General features: G+C 39.1%; 2 protein-coding genes across 4 annotated transcripts in view; both read left to right on the top strand.

Annotated features, from left to right (window-relative positions):
* zfr2 (zinc finger RNA binding protein 2) overlaps nucleotides 1-9336 on the top strand; it is a 41190-nt gene extending 31854 nt beyond the window's left edge. For both annotated transcript variants that reach the window (XM_067415323.1, XM_067415321.1), the window contains exons 14-19: nucleotides 2030-2177; nucleotides 4548-4633; nucleotides 5956-6051; nucleotides 6135-6246; nucleotides 7685-7782; nucleotides 7867-9336. In XM_067415323.1, coding sequence (XP_067271424.1) covers nucleotides 2030-2177; nucleotides 4548-4633; nucleotides 5956-6051; nucleotides 6135-6246; nucleotides 7685-7782; nucleotides 7867-8028 — 702 coding nt within the window. In that variant the 3' untranslated portion in view covers nucleotides 8029-9336. The remainder of the gene's footprint in view (nucleotides 1-2029; nucleotides 2178-4547; nucleotides 4634-5955; nucleotides 6052-6134; nucleotides 6247-7684; nucleotides 7783-7866) is intronic.
* A 128-nt stretch (nucleotides 9337-9464) lies between these two features.
* Nucleotides 9465-21705, top strand: matk (megakaryocyte-associated tyrosine kinase). Of its 2 annotated transcripts, none has more exons than XM_067415335.1 (13): nucleotides 9465-9557; nucleotides 10271-10365; nucleotides 10446-10556; nucleotides 12657-12772; nucleotides 12881-13100; nucleotides 14618-14711; nucleotides 14808-14873; nucleotides 16232-16331; nucleotides 16414-16498; nucleotides 16581-16654; nucleotides 17691-17886; nucleotides 20155-20241; nucleotides 21315-21705. In XM_067415335.1, the coding sequence occupies exons 2-13, from the start codon at nucleotides 10357-10359 to the stop codon at nucleotides 21501-21503; spliced, it is 1347 nt and encodes a 448-aa protein (XP_067271436.1). In that variant the 5' UTR covers nucleotides 9465-9557; nucleotides 10271-10356; the 3' UTR covers nucleotides 21504-21705. The 2 variants fall into 2 exon arrangements, with proteins under 2 accessions (XP_067271436.1, XP_067271435.1); XM_067415334.1 differs by having other exon boundaries at nucleotides 10443-10556.
* The last annotated feature ends 286 nt before the right edge of the window (nucleotides 21706-21991 follow it).

Genomic DNA, 21991 nt, shown 5'->3' with positions numbered 1-21991 from the left:
TGCAGATTGCTTTAGTGTAGTGCGACGTCTTTTGAAACCAGAAGCAATTTGCTAATTTTGAGAGATTTTTGCTGAAATTATTTCTCACAAGAAAGTTTTCAAATGACTGATTTGATGTGATAAGCTTTGCTGATTAATTTACTAATTAACATTTGTGGTAATTTCCCACTTTATAAACTCAAAACTTGCATAATTGTTCTCATTTGCGTGCAATATACCCGCGATAATATCAGACCTTGTGGTATCGATTTAATATCGGTACTTCGGTATTAGATTGTGGTACCGTACCGAAGCCAAAATTGTGGTATCGAGCCATCCCTAGTTTACTGAACGTTATCTAAACCGATCTGGTGTTTACATGTGATGACTTTCAGTCGCAATCATTTTGTCACATGCTGTTTGTCTGCCGCACCAAAAATGTCAACGCTGTTTTCTCCAGCAGCTGGAATGTGTTTACTGTAGCCATAGCAACTCTTAACGGCCACCAGGACTAATACAGTATTATATAATACGCTGTTTATTTAGTTGTAAAGTGTAATAATCATCTCAGAAGAAAAAAAATCTTCTGTCAGGCGCAGTTAAAGTAAAAACTGCCTGGGGCAATATACGCTGTGTCATTATTCCAACATTATCTTCATAACTTATGAAATAAAAAGTTTACCCCTCAGAAAAATTAACTTTCCTCTCTTGTCAACATGAGCGCGGCGCGCTGTCAGGTCATGTAAGGACACACACTTAAAAGTAATCGGTCAGGTCGTTTACATGGTGAAAAATAGACTGTAAAAATATGAATAACGAGTATGGAAGGGATTCAAGCTGTGCTGCTTTTGCTGGTTATGTATAGGTTTACTGAAGAGGTAATTAACAACGACAGGAAAGAGCACTAGCATATCCAGAAAGCTTGTAAAGCTAGATTTAAAATGACAATGTATATTTTTACGGCCATTGAATGGCTGAGATGAACGCGTGCCATCTGACAGAAAGAGCAAGACTAATATATACTGACACGAACCTCGCAAAAGACTTTTAAAAATGCCAGCTGAAATAAAATGCTAAACCAATCAGCATGTTCAGCGCCCAAGTCCCGCCCTCAAAAGTTCTTGAACTTTAAAGTTTTTTGTAGGTTTACTAAAGAGATAATTAACAATGACAGAAAAGAGCACTAATATGCGGATTCAGCAGCATATTCAGAAAGCTTGTAAAGCTAGATTTAAAGTGAAAATGTATATTATTATCAGCTATTACGGACATTGCACGTGAGATGGCTGAGACGAACGCGCGCCATCAGACAGAGAGCAAGACTGATATTTACGGACACGAACCTCGCAAAAGACTTTTAAAAATGCCGGTTGAAATAAAATGCTAAACCAATCAGCACGTTCAGCGCCCAAGTCCCGCCCTCGAAAGTTCCTGAACTTTGAGAAAGTACTACCTCGCGAGCAGGGCCGTTTGGAGGGGGAAATATTTACCCGGAACTTCATTTAGACCCTGGTTCCTGCGGTCTAAACACACCGAGCACCACCCGAAGTTCCTGGTTCCTGGGTAAAGTTCCTGTGGTGGAAACGGGGCTATTCATTATGTATGGATATGTTTTACAAATGTAATGAGGTTGTACATTGCGGTAATGACGGGGAAAATGTGATTATGTCATTAGCGTAATGTCAAAATGCAGTAAATCTTAAAAACACGCATTAATTACTTGATTTTTGGGATGAAATTTGACCCAGACCCTTATCATGTGATCCAGCCATATATAATTAAACATCACTGCAAATAAATGAGCTTTTTTATCTCTGCTGCTGCTTTTGTGGTCCGTGTATCTTTAACTGATCTTTAGTTCCACTGCCTGGTTACGACACCTACAGAGAGAGACTGGGGCGTGTACTTCATTTACATCGCCGTTTGACCTGTGCGTTATGCTGCAAAGCCTTTGAGTGTGGCTTTATACCACTGGGACTATAGGGGACATGTACTCGGGGGGCCCCGCCGTCTCCTCTGTAGTAATGCAAAGTGTCCTTTTAACCGGCAGACCTTTTCTGAAGATCAGTATGAGGTGCAGGTACACCCTGAGGAAGCCAACATCGTCATTTTTTCAAGCAAGGAACCAAAAATGCAGGTCACCATCTCTCTTACCTCGCCAGTGATGCGCGAAGACCCCGTCCCCAACATGGAGAAAGGTTAGAGAACCCGTGCTTTCCCTCAGCAGCACTTTGTGTTCCCTTTGGTTTAAACAAATACAAATAAAACAAGGATATTTCCATGCTGAAAATTTTCCATTAGTGAATTGGCCTTCCTGTTCATTTTTTATCCCCTTCCCCACCCTCATTTTCTTGTCTTTTTTTTCTTTTTGGTGGAGCCCATTATTTGCCCGGTCTTGCGTTGCTTTCTGAAAGTGTTTTTAAGGAATCAAAAACAGGATCTCTGACCTTTCTTTACCACTGTGGTGCAATATTGTACAAAAGTTGTGTTGTAAGATACATGAAGACTTCAGGAAGAGAGAGATTTTTTATCTTTGCTTACAAACTTTTCCAGGTTGTGTGTGTTTATGTATATTATACACTGATCAGGCATAACATTATGACCTAATTGTGTTAGTCCCCCTTTTGCTGCCAAAACAGCCTTGATCCATCAAGGCATGGACTCCACTAGACCCCTGAAGGTATGCTGTGGTATCTGGCACCAAGATGTTAGCAGCAGATCCTTTTAAGTCCTGTAAGTTGCGAGGTGGGGCCTCCATTGATCAGACTTGTTTAAGCACATCTCACAGATTCTTGATTAGATTGAGATCTGGGGACTTTGGAGGCCAAGCCAACATCTCAAACTCATTGTTGTGCTCCTCAAACCATTCCTGAAGCATTTTTGCTTTGTGTCTGGAGCATTATCCTGCTGAAAGAACCACAGCCACCAGAATACCGTTTCAATGAAAGGGTGTACATGGTCTGTAACATGGATGGAGGACCCAAGGTTTCCCAGCAGAACATTGCCCAAAGCATCACACTGCCTCCACTGTCTTGCCTTCTTCCCATAGTGCATCTTGGGGCCAGCCCTCCTTCTTCCATTGCTCTGTGGTCCAGTTCTGATGCTCACGTTCCACTGTTGGTGCTTTCGGCAGGGTCAGGGGTCAGCATGGGCACCCTGACTGGTCAGCGGCTATGCCGCCCCATACGCAACAAACTGAGCTGCTCTGTGTATTCTGACACCTTTCTATCAGATCCAGCATTAACATCTTGAGCAGTTTGAGCTCCAGTAGCTCGTCTGTTTGATGGGACCACACGGGCCAGCCTTCGCTCCCCACGTGCATCAATGAGCCTTGGCCGCCCATGACCCTGTGGCCGGTTCTCCACTGTTCCTTCCTTGGAGCACTTTTGATAGATACTGACCACTGCAGACCGGGAACAGCCCACAAGAGCTGCAGTTTTGGAGATGCTCTGACCCAGTCGTCTAGCCGTCACAATTTGGCCCTTGTCAAACTCGCTCAAATCCTTACGCTTGCCCATTTTTCCTGCTTCTCACACATCAATTTTGAGGACAAAATGTTCACTTGCTGCCTAATATATCCCACCCACTAACAGGTGCCATGATAAAGAGATCATCAGTGTTATGCACTTCACCTGTCAGTGGTCATAATTTTATGCCTGATCAGTGTTAAGTTTTGGGTGTGACAGTTGCATTTATTTTTGCATGTCGCTCATCCATTCCTGCAATATTATGATTTTATCATAAGATACATGATTCTTAACATTTAACACACTTGAAGACATTATTGTAAGTATCAATTTATATATAATTTTTTTTTTTGTGAAATCATAAATCTTTTATTTTAATTATTCTGTAAAAACAAGCTATTTTTCATACAGCGATTCCATTATAAAATGCATTTGTCACTCCCATAAATAAACTCTGTGGCCACTAATGCACAATAGTTTTACATGGTGATAACGGCAACATTTTGGACATTCATATCTGTAAATAAGACTAAATCTAAACTAGTTTAACTCGATTGGCTTTATTCAACCAAACCGAAGGAGAATGTGGATTTTATCATGCACCATGTGGCTTAAAACAGTATTGTCCTCTCATCCTGAAGTTTTTGAACGGTGACCTCAAACCACTTCTGAAATTCCGACTTGTAATCTGAGGTCATTGCTGTTTTATTTTGTTAACGATATTCTCAGTTCTGTTTCTTTCGAACAACCAAACGTTCTCCATATTTGTCCTGTTTGGGTTTGTTAATCATTTGCCCTCGGCTGCAGCAACAGACCCAAGCAATAATACTTTCCATTTACATCTTTTGCATAACATTGCAACAATTTTTTTAGGAACCTGGACGTGTTGGAAAAACCCTTGTCTTGTGACGTTTCAGTGTTGTCACTTTTTTTTTGTGTGGATGTTTTGTAATTATATTAACACAACCTAGTTCCACAAATCTCCCCCAAAAACTTGTTTCATTTATTTCACAATAATTTTGTAACATGTTGTTTACTTTACTATATTACAATTACTAAAGTGTTAATTTCAATTTGTCGTTCCTACGTGTGTCCTTGCAGTGTCAGAGAAAGACCCTCCAGATGTCCTCAACCGGATCAAGTGCCTTGAGTATTTAGCGGCTCTGCGACATGCTAAATGGTTTCAGGTAAAAAAGGACTTTGAAAGTTTACAATGAGTAATTTTAGGACAGGTGTTAATTGTACGTAATATTTCAGGGCCGTACACGTAATCATAACTTTGCGATTAGTGTCTGAGAATCTCCTTTGAAATTGTATTTTGCTACCCTTACAAGCTATTCATAATACAATAATTGAATTAATTTAAATTACATAGAGAAAAATTCTTTCTGAAAACGTAATAGCTACTCAACAAGTTACTAGCAAAACGTAGATAAATACAGTGAATTTAGGCTCTAAATTCACTTGATATTTTAGAAATAGCTATTGGGAAAGCTGATGAAATTGCTTTAGCCTGAACCAGAAACACGCTTTCCGTTTCTATGCTCGATTTCATTCATAGTTGTGTTCCTTAATTTGTCTGGCTATCCCCAGACCAAGCTCAGTTTAATTTTTAACATTTTTTTGAGGAGTCTGTTCTGTATTTTCTACTGCACAAGAGGTGTGATCAACGAGCATAGTTCAAATGACTCTACGCAATTGGATAGTCCTTCAACCAATCAGACCACAAGACGTGCGATATAAACGGGCAACGACACATCGCTTCTCTATCCGTCATCGTGTGAAACCCGGCAATAGCGTGCCAGGTGGATAAGCCAATCTGTGATTGGTTCCCACAAAAGTGTAATGGAAGCAGTAGAAATGAATGTACAGTTTAATGGACATTTGTGTAAAGGAATATTGCAATGTGTTGCACATTCTCGTTATTTCCCACAAGGGGCGCTATAGTGTACATTAGCTTAAGCTAGTTTTCTCAAATCGTCTACTGTCAATGTGAAACAACAATTTAAAGAATATCACGATACGTTACAAATTGTCGTTATTTCCACAGGGGGTGCTATAGTGTTTGTAAGCTAGTTTTCTCAAATCGTCTACTGTCACGTTGGAACAACAAAAAAGAATATCGCAGTGTTACGAATTCTCGTTATTTCCACAAGGGGCGCTATAGTGTACGTTAGCCTAGTTTTCTCAAGTCAACTATTGTCACGGTGGAACGAACAATTTGATACGAATATTTTAATGTTACGAAAGTTTATTGTTAACATGTTTGCAAGATGGTTAATCTTAATAATAAGTAGTTATGTATTTTCAATGGAACTGTTCGCTTACTAGTGTTTGCATGCATAGTTGTTATATATTACATATATTTCTGACTTTTGACTCGACCATTTTTCAGTACAATGTAACAGAATTAGGGTTACCATTTTAGCATTAGCACTTACATTTTTATCAACAACTAAAATGCAGTCGTTAGCTATGATTATTGCGTATTAATGATTTTTATCCACAGGCACGGGCAAACGGTCTTCAGTCTTGCGTCATCATTATTCGGGTTCTGCGGGACCTGTGTCAACGCGTGCCAACCTGGGGCAAGATGCCCGACTGGGTCAGTTAGATTTCTTTGCTAACGAGGATTTAATTTCAGCTAAAATGGATGTAATAACTAATGTGTTGTTTTCTTTCGTGAAGGCCATGGAGCTGCTCGTAGAAAAAGCCATTAGCAGCGCCTCCGGCCCCCTCAGTCCTGGAGAAGCTCTGCGGAGGGTCCTCGAATGCATCGCCACCGGGATTCTCCTGCCAGGTAGGACCAAAGTTATTTTAGTAATATTCATATACTGTTGTAGTATTTTGAAGAAGCTTTTATTTCTGTATTTCTGTTTTTATTTAAGTAAAAATAAATGTGGCATTTCTGTCTTTTTTTTCTTCCTTTTTTCTTTTTTCTATTTGTTTTATTTTTATTCAAGTTTTAATATTTTTAGTACTTCAACTTCCTTATTTTATTTCAGTTAGTTGCCAAGGAAACTTTCTAATTTTCTCTTACATTTTCTAAGTTGAAGTTTTTCATCTAACATTTATTTCAGTTAGTTAGCCAGTGATGCTGAAATGGCAATAAGCTTGTACTACTACTTCTTGGTTAGTTGCCAAGGCAACATTTTATGTTTAAGTTTGTTATTCAACAAATATTTATTGGAGTTAGTTGCCAAGGCAACATTTCTCATTTATGTTTAAAGCAGCACTAGGTAACTTTTTAACCTTCTTAATATATTTTCAAGACTCTTGTGATGATAAATCGACTTACAATAGGTTGAATGACACGTCTGCCATAGCCTGATGGGGTCTGTATCGTTTTAATCATACTTTTAAACTTCGGGTTTCGGGTAGTAACCCGAAAACAAAAAGAACTACAAAATTCGACTGCTTTACGGCACATACGTCACTTCCACCAACACACACACTTCCTTACATTCGGACGTACGAGCCCAACTTTGTTCGTCGGATGTTATAGTCATGTCCGAAGCAGCAGAGACAAATAAGAAAGAAAAGGTTTTGTTGGAGGAAAGCAATAAGAGGAAACGAAAAAGTGATGGGATTAAAGGCAGGACGAGGATCAACATGTGACCAGCGTTTGCTCGTCGGCGTGAGCTGAAGGAGGCGTGCCCGACCGATGCTGTCCTGCTTGTTATGGTGATTACCGACCACTCAAACATTGAACTGAAGTATCATATAGATTCTGTAAAACGCTAACCAATAGACTACTATAATGACGCTGGCTTGTAAACGCGACCATTAAATAGACATACGGGGTCCGCGGGTTATGAGACGACCCGCGCATCACTAGTTCAGGGCTATCAGGGTTGTCATGTCGACAAATGCACGCGCGATGGCATCCCCTGATGTAGGATGATTGAGCTTACGACAGTAGTTGAGTGCATTATTTTTTCCCAACTGTAGGGGGACCCCGAGAGCAAAAGTTACCCAGTGCTGCTTTAAGTTTTTCATCTAATATTTATTCAGTTATTTGCCAAGGCAACATATAATTTTTGTTAAAATTGTGTACGTTTTTAATCTATTTCAGTTAGTTGCCATGGCAACATTTCTAAGTTTTGTTTGTGTTTTCTAAGTGTTATAAGTTTTTTCGTCTAATATTTATTTCGATTTGTTGTCAAGGCAACATTTCTCATTTATGTTTAAGTTTTTCGCCTAATATGTATTTGATGAAATGTCTCTCTGACCCTCAGATGGTCCAGGTCTTCTCGACCCCTGTGAGAAAGGTCAAACGGACTCTTTGGGAAGCATGTCGAAACAAGCTCGGGAAGACGTGACCGCTAGTGCACAGGTACTAAACGGGTGTGACCTGCCAAAATTCCCATTCGTTTCATTGAAGCTATTCTGAAAAAGCGGCGTCTCTTGTGTTTTTCAGCACGCACTGCGACTGCTGGCTTTCCGTCAGGTCCATAAAGTTCTCGGCATGGGCTCCTTACCGGCCTCCAAAGCCGCAGCTCGAAACCGCAAGAGGCGACGAGACGACAGCGACACCGGGGAGGGAGAAGCAGACGAAAAGAAGGATAAAAAAGACGACTAGCGATCCTTGAGACGTCCGCATAATCTCTGTCCTTTACAGTGTATAAATACCACTCAAAGAGGAAAAGATAACACTTGATGGTTCCGTTTTCTCAAAAGGACAAAAGATGGAAAAAAAAAACTTAGTTGTTCCCCTTTTATGATGTAATACGTCTTTCTATTACATCTGAGCTGAAAATAAGCCGAATGATCAGATGATGACCGATCAGCGGCCACATGTAATATAAACAGATCCTGAACGCCACGTTAGCTCTATTAGGCACTTTCACATATTATGGCACTTAATTAAAAGCTTTAATCATCCCGACACAGGCCAGTCTTTTTTATGTTTACATCCGATATATAGTGGGGACCAAAAGCCTGAGACCAGATTTAATTTTTCACACATTTCAATATGGAAATAAACAAGATTTATGATTTGAAAAACAATCATTGTAACAAAATCAGCAACGAATGAAATCAAGGCACACCGACAGCCGTTTACCGTTTGCAAATATGATTTTTTTTAAATTATAAAAATATTAAATGTGGAAAAGTCTCAGACTTTCGGCTCCCACTGTATATGAAAAATATTTAGATATATTTATGAATATAAATAAGTTCTATTCTATATAATATTATTATACAATAATATTATGTATGATGCTAATGCAAAGAAATTAGTTGTATCTTTAAAAACAGTTAAGTTTTTAAAATAAGTAGTCTGTAGTACTCACTAATAAGCTGTTAAAATCGACACGATTGGGCTTTGTGTGTTTGTTTATTAACCCGACACTGGATTTACACACGTTTAGGCATCCGATCTGCAGCCGCTTGAATCACGCGGTGCGCGAACATAGACTTATTGCTTCTCTGCTATCATTATTTTTATTTGCATACTGAATAATCGCTCATTTCACGGTGAGAAGCTGGCGTTTCGACAGGGTATGGTCTGTGGTTCGTCACACGTGCCTGCGGTAAAGATTTAAAGTACTTGAAATGTGAACGAGGAGGTGAATTTCCGGTTCTTCATATTGCAATATAATATAATGTAATACCTCTCTATTCTTACGTTTTTTATACAGAAGAGTAAAATCTAACGAGAGATGCGCACTGTAGTGTGGTTTGCTATTAGTACATTGATTATTCATATCGCCTGAATTACGTTCTGCCACTTGTTTTTATGTCTGCAATCGTTTCCCGGCATTTTTAAATGTTCCTGCTGAGTGTTTGTTCTCGTTTTGTAGGACTGTGAAGAATTATATTGTGATCTTTCATTTGGAATATCTGTGTAGTGCTGCTTAACAAAATAAACACAAAAACCATCGGACAGTCTGTCTGTTTTGGCTCTTTCTTTTTGTTTTTTTTTCTCAAGATATTTTTACCATCATGTATGGTCATAAATGTGGTGGAAAAAACACGTCAGAGCTGCGACATGCATATCATGAGGAAGTGAGTGTGTGTGTGTAATAAACCTCTGGTGAGTGTGTAACCGCTCATACGGACTACTGACACCAGCAAACATTCTTCTGCCGTCCAAACCAAGTCCTGGTGAGTGAAATGAAACTGAAAAACATCAAGGATATCACTTCAGCTGGTTTTAATGGAACATAGCACTGTTACTGGGGTTAGAAAGCTGCTGGGCTGTTATTGTCTAGAAGTATTTCTATTGATACTATTTTAAAGTTAAGTAGTCAATTCAGTTTTGTGTTGTTAAAATAGGTTTTTATCCATTTTTCAAAAAAAATCTTTTTACGTTTCTAGTGTGTGTGTGTGTGTGTATATATATATATATATATATATATATATGTATATATATATAATATATATGTGTGTGTGCACTAAAAAGGCTTTTTTTTTTAAATGGCCCAAGACAATCAGGAAAAAAAAAAAAAGTCCAAATATTATGTATTTGGGCCTTTTCATATCTTAAAGTTTGACCATTTTTAATAATCTTTTAGCTTTTTTGTCGTTAATGTGTTATACTTAAGAAATTCTTGTGTATATTTTTAATTATAATTATTTTAAGGGCCATTTTGATCACCTTTTTAGCATTTTTGTTTATGTAAACTTTGTTTTAGATGTTTTTTTTTTTTTTTTTTTTGTGGGTCCATTTTCCTCCGTTTCTAATAACTTTTAGCAGTGACCACTGTGAAAATGTACTTTTAATTATAATCGTGTATGGAGTTAAGTAACCTGGACCGTACTTGTTTTCATGTCTTTAACACCTGGATCCCCTGCTGTAACCTGATAAAACACGCCAGCGCCATCGTCTTGGCTTTTCCCCCTCAGTCTTCTCGAGCAGACTGAAGTCCTGAAGCGCTGCTGATGCTCAGTACTCTGTAAACTCATGGCCATGGTAAGCGAGACTTGTTGTTAAATGTTGTCCGACCCCTGGACGTTTACACGCCTCACCTCTGTCACTTCTTACTCCAGAAGAACTGGACGGCAGGTACGCAGTGTGTGGCCAAAAAGGAGCACTGCAAACCTAAAGCGGGGGAAATACCGTATCACAAAGGAGACATCTTGACTCTCTTGGGGCCTGGAACGGTAAAACAAGCACCTATTTCTGAAATCATAAAGTCACCAGCGTTTGGGTACGGTCACAACAAGAACAATAACAATCATTCTAATCCCAGAGAATGGAAGTCTGCGTAATTTTATAATGAGACAGTGAAATTATACTTCTGGAATAACTTTTCTATCATTTTTTTTTTCAGTTAAAGGATTAGTCTCATTCAAGTGTTCATGACTTTCTTCAGTTAAAAATAAATGAAGTTTTTTGAGGAAAACTTCCAGGATTTGAGGAAAACTTCCAGGATTTTTCTCCACATAATGGACTTCAATGGTTGAAGGTCCAAATCAATGCAGTTTCAGAGGAAGAGCTTCAGACGATCTGATGATCCCAGAGGAATAGGGTCTGATCTAGACAAACCATTTTTTTGGACCTTCAACCCATTGAAGTCCATCATGTGGAGAAAAATCCTGGAATGTTTTCCTCAAAATACGTCGTTTCTTTTCAACTGAAGAAAGTCAGGAACAACTTGAGAGGGGGGTGAGTAAATCATCAGGAAATGTCTATTTTGAAGTGAACTAATCTTTTAACAGTAAAAACATTTAAGCGGCAGACGACGAAACTGCAGCGCGCGCTAAAAATAAACATTATCGTCCGTTACATTTCTTGGTGCTGTCCTTAAAGGGATAGTACACCCACAAATGAAAATGATTTACTCGCCCTCAAGTTGTCATAGGTGTACATGACATTCTTCTTTCAGACGAATACAAGCAGCTATGTTAAAAAAAAACCTTCTGAAGTGAATCGATGGGTTTGTGTAAGAAAAAATATCCATATTTAACATGTTATAAGTAAGGGATAATGTCCACCCAGCCGGTTATCGCAGAATAAACCCTGACAGAGTGATCAGGACCCCGACGCGGAGCATCACTCTGAGGGGGTTTATTCTGCGATTGTCTTGAGATTAAATATTTTATTAGCTCTTCCGCAAAGCTTCCGTGAAGAAAAACAGTTCCAACCTGCTTTAAGCCTTTATATTTTGCTGCTAAATGTTGAAAATGAATGCTGAGAGGGTTAGTTCACCCAAAAATGAAACCAAGCCTATGATTTACTCACCCTCAGGTCATTATAGGTGTTTATGACATTCTTCTGTCAGACAAATACAATCGGAGTTATATTTAAAAAGTCCAGCCTAACGTTAATCCAAGCAACCTAGTTGTAACGTTAGCTGTTTTTGAAGTCCATAAAAAATGCAGCTGTCCGTCAAATAACGTGCTCCACACGGCTCCGATGGGTTAATAGAGCCTTCTTCGAATCGATGCGTTTGTGTAAGAAGAATATCCATATTTAAAACGTTATAAAGGAAACCTGCCTTGAAGTCTTCCATTGTGACCCACGGCTGTTTAAGACACAAGATGGCGCCAGCGTTAAGCATAGAAGTAGAACCGGTCAAGATAACTCGTAGTACCCGGATGAGCGGGTGTTATCTGGGAATAACCGCTGGAATGTGCGATTGACCAATCAGAATCAAGTATTTCACAGAGCCGTGTAATAAAGTAAAATATCCAGCTTCCGGCAGACCGCTTTCCGTAGTCAAATTCAATATGGTTACTATCATTCAGTAAGCATTTGGAAGTCCACACACCACATCTATAACGATGATTATTTTCTAAACACATTTGATGAACAATAAAAACATTTTCAGCCAATCAGAATCCACCTGGCTTTAATGAGCGCAGGCATTTAAAGCGGCAGGCGCACGCTTAAAGGAATAGTTCACAAGAATGAAAGAAAATGATAGTTTATGAAGTTTTAAATATGGATATTCTTCTTACAAAAACACATCACTTCAGAAGGCTTTTACTATCCCACTGGAGTTATAATGGATGGATGCGCTTGTTAGTGCACTATTTAATGCCGTTATAAAACTGAGAAGAACAGGATATTATTTAATAACTCAGATTGTGTTCGGCTGAAGTCATATACGCCTAGAATGGCTTCAGGGGGAGTAAGTTATGGGATAATTTTTATTTTTGGGTGAACTATCCCTTTAATAATCCGAATGTTACAGGCCGTTGGTGTGGATGGGATGCAGTTATCGTTGTTTTTGTTGCTTTGCTAAAATACCTTTTCAGAGAGAAAGAGAATACAGAGCCAGACACAACACAACAGGAGAGGAAGGGCTGGTCTCGGGTTCGAACCTCAGGGAAAGGGAAGCCCTCCGAATCGACCCAAAGCTGAGCCTCATGCCGTAAGTTAGACGGTGTGTGAATTTCTGAGGAACAAGCTCAGCTACAGGATGTGGTTAATGTCAGCAGGGCTGAAAATAGGCCTCGGTCTTCTCTCATGCGCCTCACAGATGGTTTCATGGCAAAATCTCAGGACCGCAGGCCACCAGCAAACTCAAGCCCAAGGACGACGGGCTTTTCTTGGTGCGGGAGTCCGTCCGGCACCCCGGAGACTTCGTGCTGTGTGTGTGCTTCAACCAGCAGGTCTTCCACTACCGCGTCATCTTTCAGAACAACAAACTGACCATCGACAACAAGGAGTTCTTCTACAACCTCATCGACATGATCGAGGTGCGTCTGCTTTATCTGTGTGTTCAGTGTTTCACTGGCACATCCGCTGCTGTGTGCTGTGGTTTAGAAGGGAAGCTGCAACTCGGCCACCAGTGTGTGTGTGTGTGTGTGTGTGTGGTGATAGTTAGAAGACACTTTGGACACAGTTAAAGGAAGTGTATGTAAGATTGTGGCCAAAACTGGTACTGCAAAAGACTTTTAAATGACTGTAGAGCGGTGTATTCCCCCCCCCACCCCCGACTCGAGGTTGCCCAAACACTACTGACTTCCTGATTGGTCGATAGGTGGCTTCAAGCCAAAACACAACATGTCAACATCGACATCAGTTGAGCTGCAACTTTAAAATGACAATATCCTGGCCGGACTACTGTTGTCAGTGATAGAAGTGTTTTAAAATGAACATGATTTCTTAATGTCTAGTGACATATCAGGGCCATTTTATGATTCATTGAAATACATTTCTTACATACAGTTCCTTTAAAGTGTGTGTGCTGTGCCATTCTTTTGAGTAGTTTATTATTGGAGCAGGTTTTACTTTTCAAAACATTCAAGATTTCGAAATCATTACTTTTGTTCCCCTTTAATGTATTGAGGGGGTTTTTATTATTAATTTTGGGCTATTCTTTATCAACTTTTAGCTATTTTTTTTTTAAAGGGGGTTGTAGACGATAACATTTATTATTATTTTATGATTTGCTAATTATGTTTGTTTGGGCCTTTTTTCATAGGCTTTTGGTCATAACATTTTATTTCCACCCATGAGATTTTCAAGCGGTGTGAAGAAAATATTATTTTATATAATGTGTATATGGGTTTTTAAAATGATTTTATTCTGGCACTATTAATTTATACACACACACACAATTTATGTATATTTATTAATATATATATATATATATATATACATACACATTATATATGCATGATGAAAATTATATAAATATAAACGTAATCTATTAAGTATTAATAAATCTAAATAAATGTTTTTAAATCATTTATAGTTATATATAGTATCTCAGTTATATATAACACACACACTTTATATATATATATATATATATATATATATATATATATATATATATATATATATATATATATATATATATATATATGCAAACTAAATATTAACTTAATAATGTTTTTTACATTTCTTAAACTTTTTTTTTAAACTTAGTTATTTCATGCATATTTATTTTTATTATATTTTTTTGGGATGTTTTTCACATTTCATATTAGTTTTTTGGAGGGCATTTTAACCATTTTTAATCACCTCTTGTGCAACAAATTATTATTATAATATTTCAGTGTATTGAGTTAGTCAAATGTATTTTGGGCCATTTTTATTGTTTTTTCTTCATTATTATTGTGGCTCTGTTCTGCTTTTTGAAACTGATACAGAGGTGAAGTATAGCATCATGAAACTGTCAGCTCTCTCCCACACACACCGACTCAAACTCTAATGGCGGTGTTTTGAAGACTTTATATTGATCGTGAACTCTGTGCTCGTGTCTCAGTTTTACAGCAGAACTCAAGGAGCTCTCGCTGTTGTTCTGCTGAAGCCCAAGAAGAAGGAAGGCACTAAATCTGCCGAGAGCAAGCTGTTGAAATGTGAGTGTTTATGCGGAAGAAAGAGCTCCACAAATCCTGATGTCTATAGTTAACGTGTGTGTGTGTGTGTGTGTGTGTGTGTGTGTGTGTTCGCAGCCGGCTGGCTCTTGGATCTGTCGAAGCTGACGTTAGGAGAGGTCATTGGAGAGGGCGAGTTCGGCGGTACGCTGCTCTTCTGTGTGTGTGTGTGTGTGTGTGTGTGTGTGTGTGTGGGGGACTCATGGGCTGTAGTCGTGGTTCTCTCAGGGAAACACTAGAGGGCAGCGCTTGATCTGCGGACGCTAAATATAGCACTAGATGTAAAACACGTGAGAGTATGTTATTATGCTGTAAAATTCAACATGAAGTAATTATATATATATATATATATATATATATATATATATATATATATATATATATATATATATATATATATATATATATATATATATATATATATATATATATTTGAAAATAACTATATATATTTATTTTTCGGCATGAACAATTAAGCACTTTTCCCCCCTCCGTTCTCATCACCAAAAGTGCAAATATTATTTAATAGAACAATATTTTGAAATTAATCAAAAAGTTAATATAAATTAAAAATAGTGCTAAATTAAAGAAAAAAAAGTCCAGACATATTAGATTATTATAATATTATATCAATATAAAACATTACTATTGATATTTTTATCTATATATATATTTTAAATAGAATTAATTATATATTTTTAAGTTTGGTACATAAATATGATATATGAACTAAAAAATAACTTAATATAAAATTAGTTTAATTACACACACTGTTATACTTATATATATATATATATATATATATATATATATATATATGATAAAAATGGAAATACATTTATAATAAATATATGCATTAATCTTAAAACATGTATACATATATTATATATAAACAATATAAAATATAAATATCTTAATACAAATTTTAATTAATGTATTTTAAATGAAAAGTATAAATAAATATTCAATTAATGTTTGTTTATTTATATGTGTGTGTGTATATATATATATACATACACACACACACACACACAATTTAAATGTATGTATGCATAATAAAGATGTATATTACATTTATAATAAATCAATCACTCGTATATGGCTTAATGTTATTACAGTTAATAAATATACTAAACTATGTAAAATATAAGTATCTTATTTAAATTAGCTGTATTTATGACAATGTATATGAACTAAATATTAAATTAATAATATTTAATAGGCTATGCCATAATTACAATTTTATATATATTATGTCTGAAAAAATGTAATAATCCGTTAAACATATGAATATATATATGAGGCTTATTAAAAAGGTTTCACTTAACACTCTCAGTGCCTGTTGAACGTCTAGACAGTATTTGAAGCTTTTGTTTTATTTTTAGCACTGCTAGGTTATTGCATTAACGCTGTCTGCTGATACACACACGGCCGTCATAGGAAGGGGTGTGTGTGCGTGTGTGTGTCATGAAGTTCATCTGACACTCGTGATGATTTTCCAGCCGTGTTCGAGGGTGTGTACGCCGGCCAGAGAGTCGCCGTGAAGAACATCAAGTGTGACGTGACCGCTCAGGCCTTCCTCGAAGAGACGTCGGTCATGACGTAAGAGCGCGCGTGTGTGTGGGCGCGTGTGTGTGTGTGTGTGTGTGTGTGTGACACATGCTCATGAGGTCCTCTGTTCCAGGAATCTCCATCATAAGAATCTGGTGCAGCTGTTAGGAGTGATTCTCCACAACGGCCTTCACATCGTCACAGAGCTCATGGCCAAGGTACAGCCGTGTGTGTGTGTGTGAGTGAGTGTGTGTGTGTATGTGTGTTCTGACAACGTGTGTGTGTGTGTTCTCGTCACAGGGGAATCTGGTGAATTTTCTCCGCACGCGAGGCCGGTTCGCGATCAGTGCGCCTCAGCTACTGCGCTTCTCACTGTAAGAACGAACACACACACACACACACACACACTGCCCCTGCCCCTGCCCCTAAACCTACACACACACACACACACACACACACACACACACACACACACACACACACACACACTGCCCCTAAACCTACCCATCACAGGAAACATTCTGCATTTTTACTTTCTCAAAAAACCTCCTCCTGTGTGATTTATAAGCCTTTTGAAAAGTGGGGTCATGGGTAATGTCCTCATATTTCACCCTCACCTGTAATACCTGTCATACCCATGGCATTATACACATTTGTGTGCTGATGTTTCACACACACACACACACACACACGATAAAATTCACACGGCCTTTCATCTGCAAAGTTTAAATAGAGAAGTATAAATGCCATATTTCACTCAAATCAGAAGATATACGTTATATATTTAGCTTAAAGAAAATAATTTATTTTTGCATGACAAGCACATTATTTCATTTTTATTATTATTATTGTTACTTGTTATATATTAAGTTATTATTATAATTTTTTTAAATGCATAGCCTTGTGTGCTATTATTGGTATTATGTTAGTAAGAAATGTATTTATTTAAGTATCATTTAATTTATTTATTATTATTATTTTGTATAAACATAATGAGAAATTGAATTTTATTTTAAAACCATAAATAGCTTTTATAATTTTTTATGTGCTATTTTTTACTAAGAATGAATTAATTTCTCGTTTTGGCTTCATTTTATTTATTTATTTTTCGTTTATTATTGTTATTTGTATAATGAGAATTTTCTTTATGTATAAAAAGATATATTTTTATTTTCGTATTTTGTGCTATTTTGGGTACTATTATAGAACGAATATTATTGTTTTTATTTAAATAAAATTTGATCTATGTATATGTATTATACAAAAAAAGAAAAAAGCTTATTTTTTATGTATTTAAAATAATATAATAACATGTTTGTGCGTTTCACCCATAGTCTGGACATCAGGAATTAACACCGTGTCTTTGTTTGTGTGTGTGTGTGTGTGTGTGTGTGTGTGTGTGTTTCTCAGAGATGTTTGTGAAGGTATGGAGCACCTGGAGTCGAAGAAGCTCCTTCACCGAGACCTCGCCGGCCGCAACATTCTGGTGTCCGAGGACGCCGTCGCCAAAATCAGTGACTTCGGTCTGGCCAAGGTCAGTTCAACGGCAACCGACAACTCAAAGCTGCCGATCAAGTGGACGGCTCCTGAAGCCTTAAAGAGCAAGGTGAGAGATGATCACCTGAACCAATATCAATGAACACCTCCTGTGCTTTTATCCCATGATCATCTGTCTGGAGTGTGTAATGTTCCTGTTCTTCTCTAAATCAGTGTCAGTGTTTCTGAACTCCCTCCATTGTAGTCTAGAGTCTTCTTCTGGGAACGAACACGTCACAATATTCCTCATTTAAATAATTAATATGCAGAATAAAGGGGTGGGGCCTGGTCGAGTTGTGTTGTAAGGGGCGGGGCATTTTCCAAACACACTCCTATCGCTTGATCAGTCACAATCAAGCGGCTACCTCCCGCGATCTCTCTTGAAGCCAATACAGAAGTGACTTAAACTGCAGTTCCTCGACTGGCCACTAGAGCGGCTCCAGAAGCAGCAGAATCTCATTGAGCCTCATGTTTAAATGCCCAACTTTACAGCAGAATAAAACATGTTTACAGCCTGAGACAAATTGTGGTCTATACGGCTAATTTTGCTCTTCATGACGACTGTGATGGGAGTGAATTTTTGTATAACTCATTCGTTTACGTTATATAACGCCTTAAAGTTCTGCAAAATTAAGGGCGTGGCCACTTTGAGTGACAGGTGGATAGCCATTTGTCTGCTGTCTGTCATCACGTCACCTAAGCTCCGCCCACATCCCGCCTCTTTTCTGTTATTCGGGAGTGACGCACAATGACTCGCTGCTAAGATGGTGACGTCCAGCTCGTCTCTACTTTAAGCTTCAGAACGGCTTATTGGAATCCTATGGGTGACGTCACGGACACTACGTCCATATTTGTTTACAGTCTGTGGTCACAACACACCGCTCCAGCTGACCAATCAGAGCACAGTGTGCTTTTCAGAAGGCGGGGCTTCATAGAGACAGGAACTAAACAGAGCATTACTGACAGACTAGAGACGAGCTGCAACAATGGAGGATATGAGGAATAATCAACATTCAAGCAGGAAAACCTGCTCTAGTAGAGCTAGTCTCGGACCGTTGGCTGAACGTCTGAAGCGTATGGGACACTTTTTTTGGAAAGTTTCGAAGTTGTCATCATCTGATGTCCCCGAGACGAGTGTGTTAACGGTCTGTCTAGAAACAAATACCGTGACTCCAAACTTCCTCGTGGAAGAAGAATGCCGGCGTGTTTATAACCGCGACAGCAATCGCTCCTCAGGATCAGAAAAAACGCTGGGTTTTCAAAAGGATGTGAAGTTCGTGGTTCCATTCTTGCAGGAAACTTACACAACGTGTAATTAATAGATGCACACCGGTCTGTTATTGCAGGGAATTTAATTTTTTTTAACGCCCCTAAACATGACGCGGAACTAAACAAACTCTAATTGGCTGCGTTACATGTCAATCAAACGTCCTCTAAGGCGGGCCTTGACCAATGAAATCTGCGATAGTCTGTTGGAAATTTCTCAAATGATCGTTGTTTTCAGAAACGGCTTTATTCACACCAACCAAAGGAAGAAAGCCGGAGTGGTTTTGCAGAAGACACTCCTGTCCCTTGGCCGGTCTGACGTATATGTTCCAGCAGTCTTCCCAAAATGGCAGTTAACCTTCAGTTATTTCTTTAGTTGTTTTCCTGGCTCACACGTCGCCACATTCCCACAAGTTCTTTTTCTGTCGATCAAACATCATCTGGATGTGATTTTGGAGCACATTCTTCACATCAACACAATACAATACAGGACAAACGCGAACTCTGCACACTGATACATAAAAGATAATAGTGTCTTTTCATACAGCTTATTAAGCCTTAAACTTATTGACGCTTAAAGGAAGTTTATGTAAGATTGTGGCCAAAACCGGTACTGCAATCACTTTCAAATGGCTGTAGAGCGGCGTATCCCCCTCCCCCTCCCCCTGACTCGAGATTGGCTGCAGGATCAGCAGGAACGTTTGTAGTTCTGCAGCTGTGGTAATTGGAGCAGATCTGGCAACCCGGATGCCCAAACACTACTGACTTCGTGATTGGTCCATAGGTGGAGGGCGGAGCTTCAGGCCAAAACACAACATGTCTACATCAACATCAGTTGAGCTGCAACTTTAAAATGGCAATATCCTGGCCGGACTACTGTTGTCAGTGATAGAAGTGTTTGAAATGAACATGATTTCTTAATGTCTAGTGACATCTCCGGGCCATTTTATGATTCATTGAAATACATTTCTTACATACAGTTCCTTTAAATCATAAACTCCAGACCTTCTGCCCAAAACATCATCAAGGCATAACCGCTCCTCTTTCTGACGCCCTTCCTCTGTTCCTGCAGAAGTTCTCCACCCAGTCGGACGTGTGGAGTTATGGAGTGCTTCTGTGGGAGATCTTCTCCTTCGGACGACAGCCGTATCCAAAGATGGTGCGTTTCTTTCCGTCTCACGTGTCTGAAGATATCCTGCTGTCCTCTTCATAAGGGTTTTTCTGGTGTGTGTGTATGTGTGAGGGCGCCCTTGTTTACATTACATTGTGGGGACCAGCCAGCGGTCCCCACTTTCCAAAAGGCTTATAAATCACACAGGATGGGTTTTTTTGAGAAAGTAATAATGCAGAATGTTTCCTGTGATGGGTAGGTTTAAGGGCGGTGTGTGTGTGTGTGATGGGTGGGTTTAGGGGCAGTGTGTGTGTGATGGGTAGGTTTAGGGGCAGGGTGTGTGTGTGTGATGGGTAGGTTTAGGGGCAGGGTGTGTGTGTGTGTGTGTGATGGGTGGGTTGAAGGGGCAGAGTGTGTGTGTGTGTGTGTGTGTGTGTGTGTGTGTGTGTGTGTGATGGGTAGGTTTAGGGGCAGGGTGGGTGTGTGTGTGTGTGTGTGTGATGGGTAGGTTTAGGGGCAGGGTGTGTGTGTGTGTTGGGTAGGTTTAGGGGCAGGGTGTGTGTGTGTGTGTGATGGGTGGGTTTAGGGGCTGTGTGTTTGTGTGATGGGTAGGTTTAAGGGCTGTGTGTGTGTGATGGGTAGGTTTAGGGGCAGAGGGTGTGTGTGTGTGTGTGTGTGTGATGGGTAGGTTTAGAGGTAGGGTGTGTGTGTGTGTGATGGGTAGGTTTAGAGGTAGGGTGTGTGTGTGTGTGATGGGTAGGTTTAGGGGCAGGGTGTGTGTGTGTGTGTGTGTGTGTGATGGGTAGGTTTAGGGGTAGGGTGTGTGTGTGTGTGTGTGTGTGATGGGTAGGTTTAGGGGTAGGGTGTGTGTGTGTGTGTGAGATGGTTGGGTTTAGGGGCAGGGTGTGTGTGTAATGGGTAGGTTTAGGGGCAGGGTGTGTGTGTGTTTGTGATGGGTGGGTTTAGGGGCAGGGTGTGTGTATGTGTGTGTGTGATGGGTGGGTTTAGGGGCAGGGGCAGTGGCAGTGTAAGGGGATAGACTGTACAGTTTGTACAGTATAAAAATCATTGTCTATGGAGAGTCTCCACAAAGATGGTGAACTAGACGTGTGTGTGTGTAGTCGGTGAGCGACGTGAGGGAGCGTGTGGATCAGGGATACCGCATGGAGCCGCCGGATGAGTGTCCGCCGGAGGTCTACGCCATCATGATGTCCTGCTGGGAGACGGAGCCCAAAAAGAGGCCGTCCTTCCACAAACTCAGAGACCGGCTGGAGAGAGAGCGGAGCAAACTCGTCCCCGAAGGATGCTGAGGAGCGCTGGCTACACCTGTCAATACTGTACATTTAATTTATTATCCAGCACACTTTATATTTGTGTTTTTGATTTTGTGTGTTTTTTGTGTAAAATTGGGTGACGCATTTCACTTTAAAATCATCAGATTAATTAAAGTTAAGATTTTTTTGTTTGTTTGCATTGTATTTGCATGACAATTAAAAACATTTGAAGTCCTTACATGGCAGCTGCTGTTTGTTTTATGTAGTATTAATTCTCAAAAGTAGTTTCTATTACTATATACAGGTGCTGGTTATATAATTAGATCATCAAAAAGTTGATTTATTTCGCTAATTCCATTCAAAAAGTGAAACGTGTATATTATTTTCATTTCTTCACACATAGACTGATACACACTCACCTAAAGGATTATTAGGAACACCTGTTCAATTTCTCATCAATGCAATTATCTAATCAACCAATCACATGGCAGTTGCTTCAGTGCATTTAGGGGTGTGGTCCTGGC

The sequence above is a fragment of the Pseudorasbora parva genome, chromosome 14 (assembly GCF_024679245.1).
Source record: "Pseudorasbora parva isolate DD20220531a chromosome 14, ASM2467924v1, whole genome shotgun sequence".
Classification (NCBI taxonomy): Eukaryota; Metazoa; Chordata; class Actinopteri; order Cypriniformes; family Gobionidae; genus Pseudorasbora; species Pseudorasbora parva.
This window is presented reverse-complemented; position numbering and strand designations above follow the sequence as displayed.

Bases quoted from the DNA above. Each gene is read 5' to 3' on its own strand.
- matk (XM_067415334.1), top strand. The intron at 14,712-14,807 runs GTGAGTGTTTAT...GTGTGTTCGCAG, and splicing joins CGAGAGCAAGCTGTTGAAAT to CCGGCTGGCTCTTGGATCTG. The intron at 16,332-16,413 runs GTAAGAGCGCGC...CCTCTGTTCCAG, and splicing joins GAAGAGACGTCGGTCATGAC to GAATCTCCATCATAAGAATC.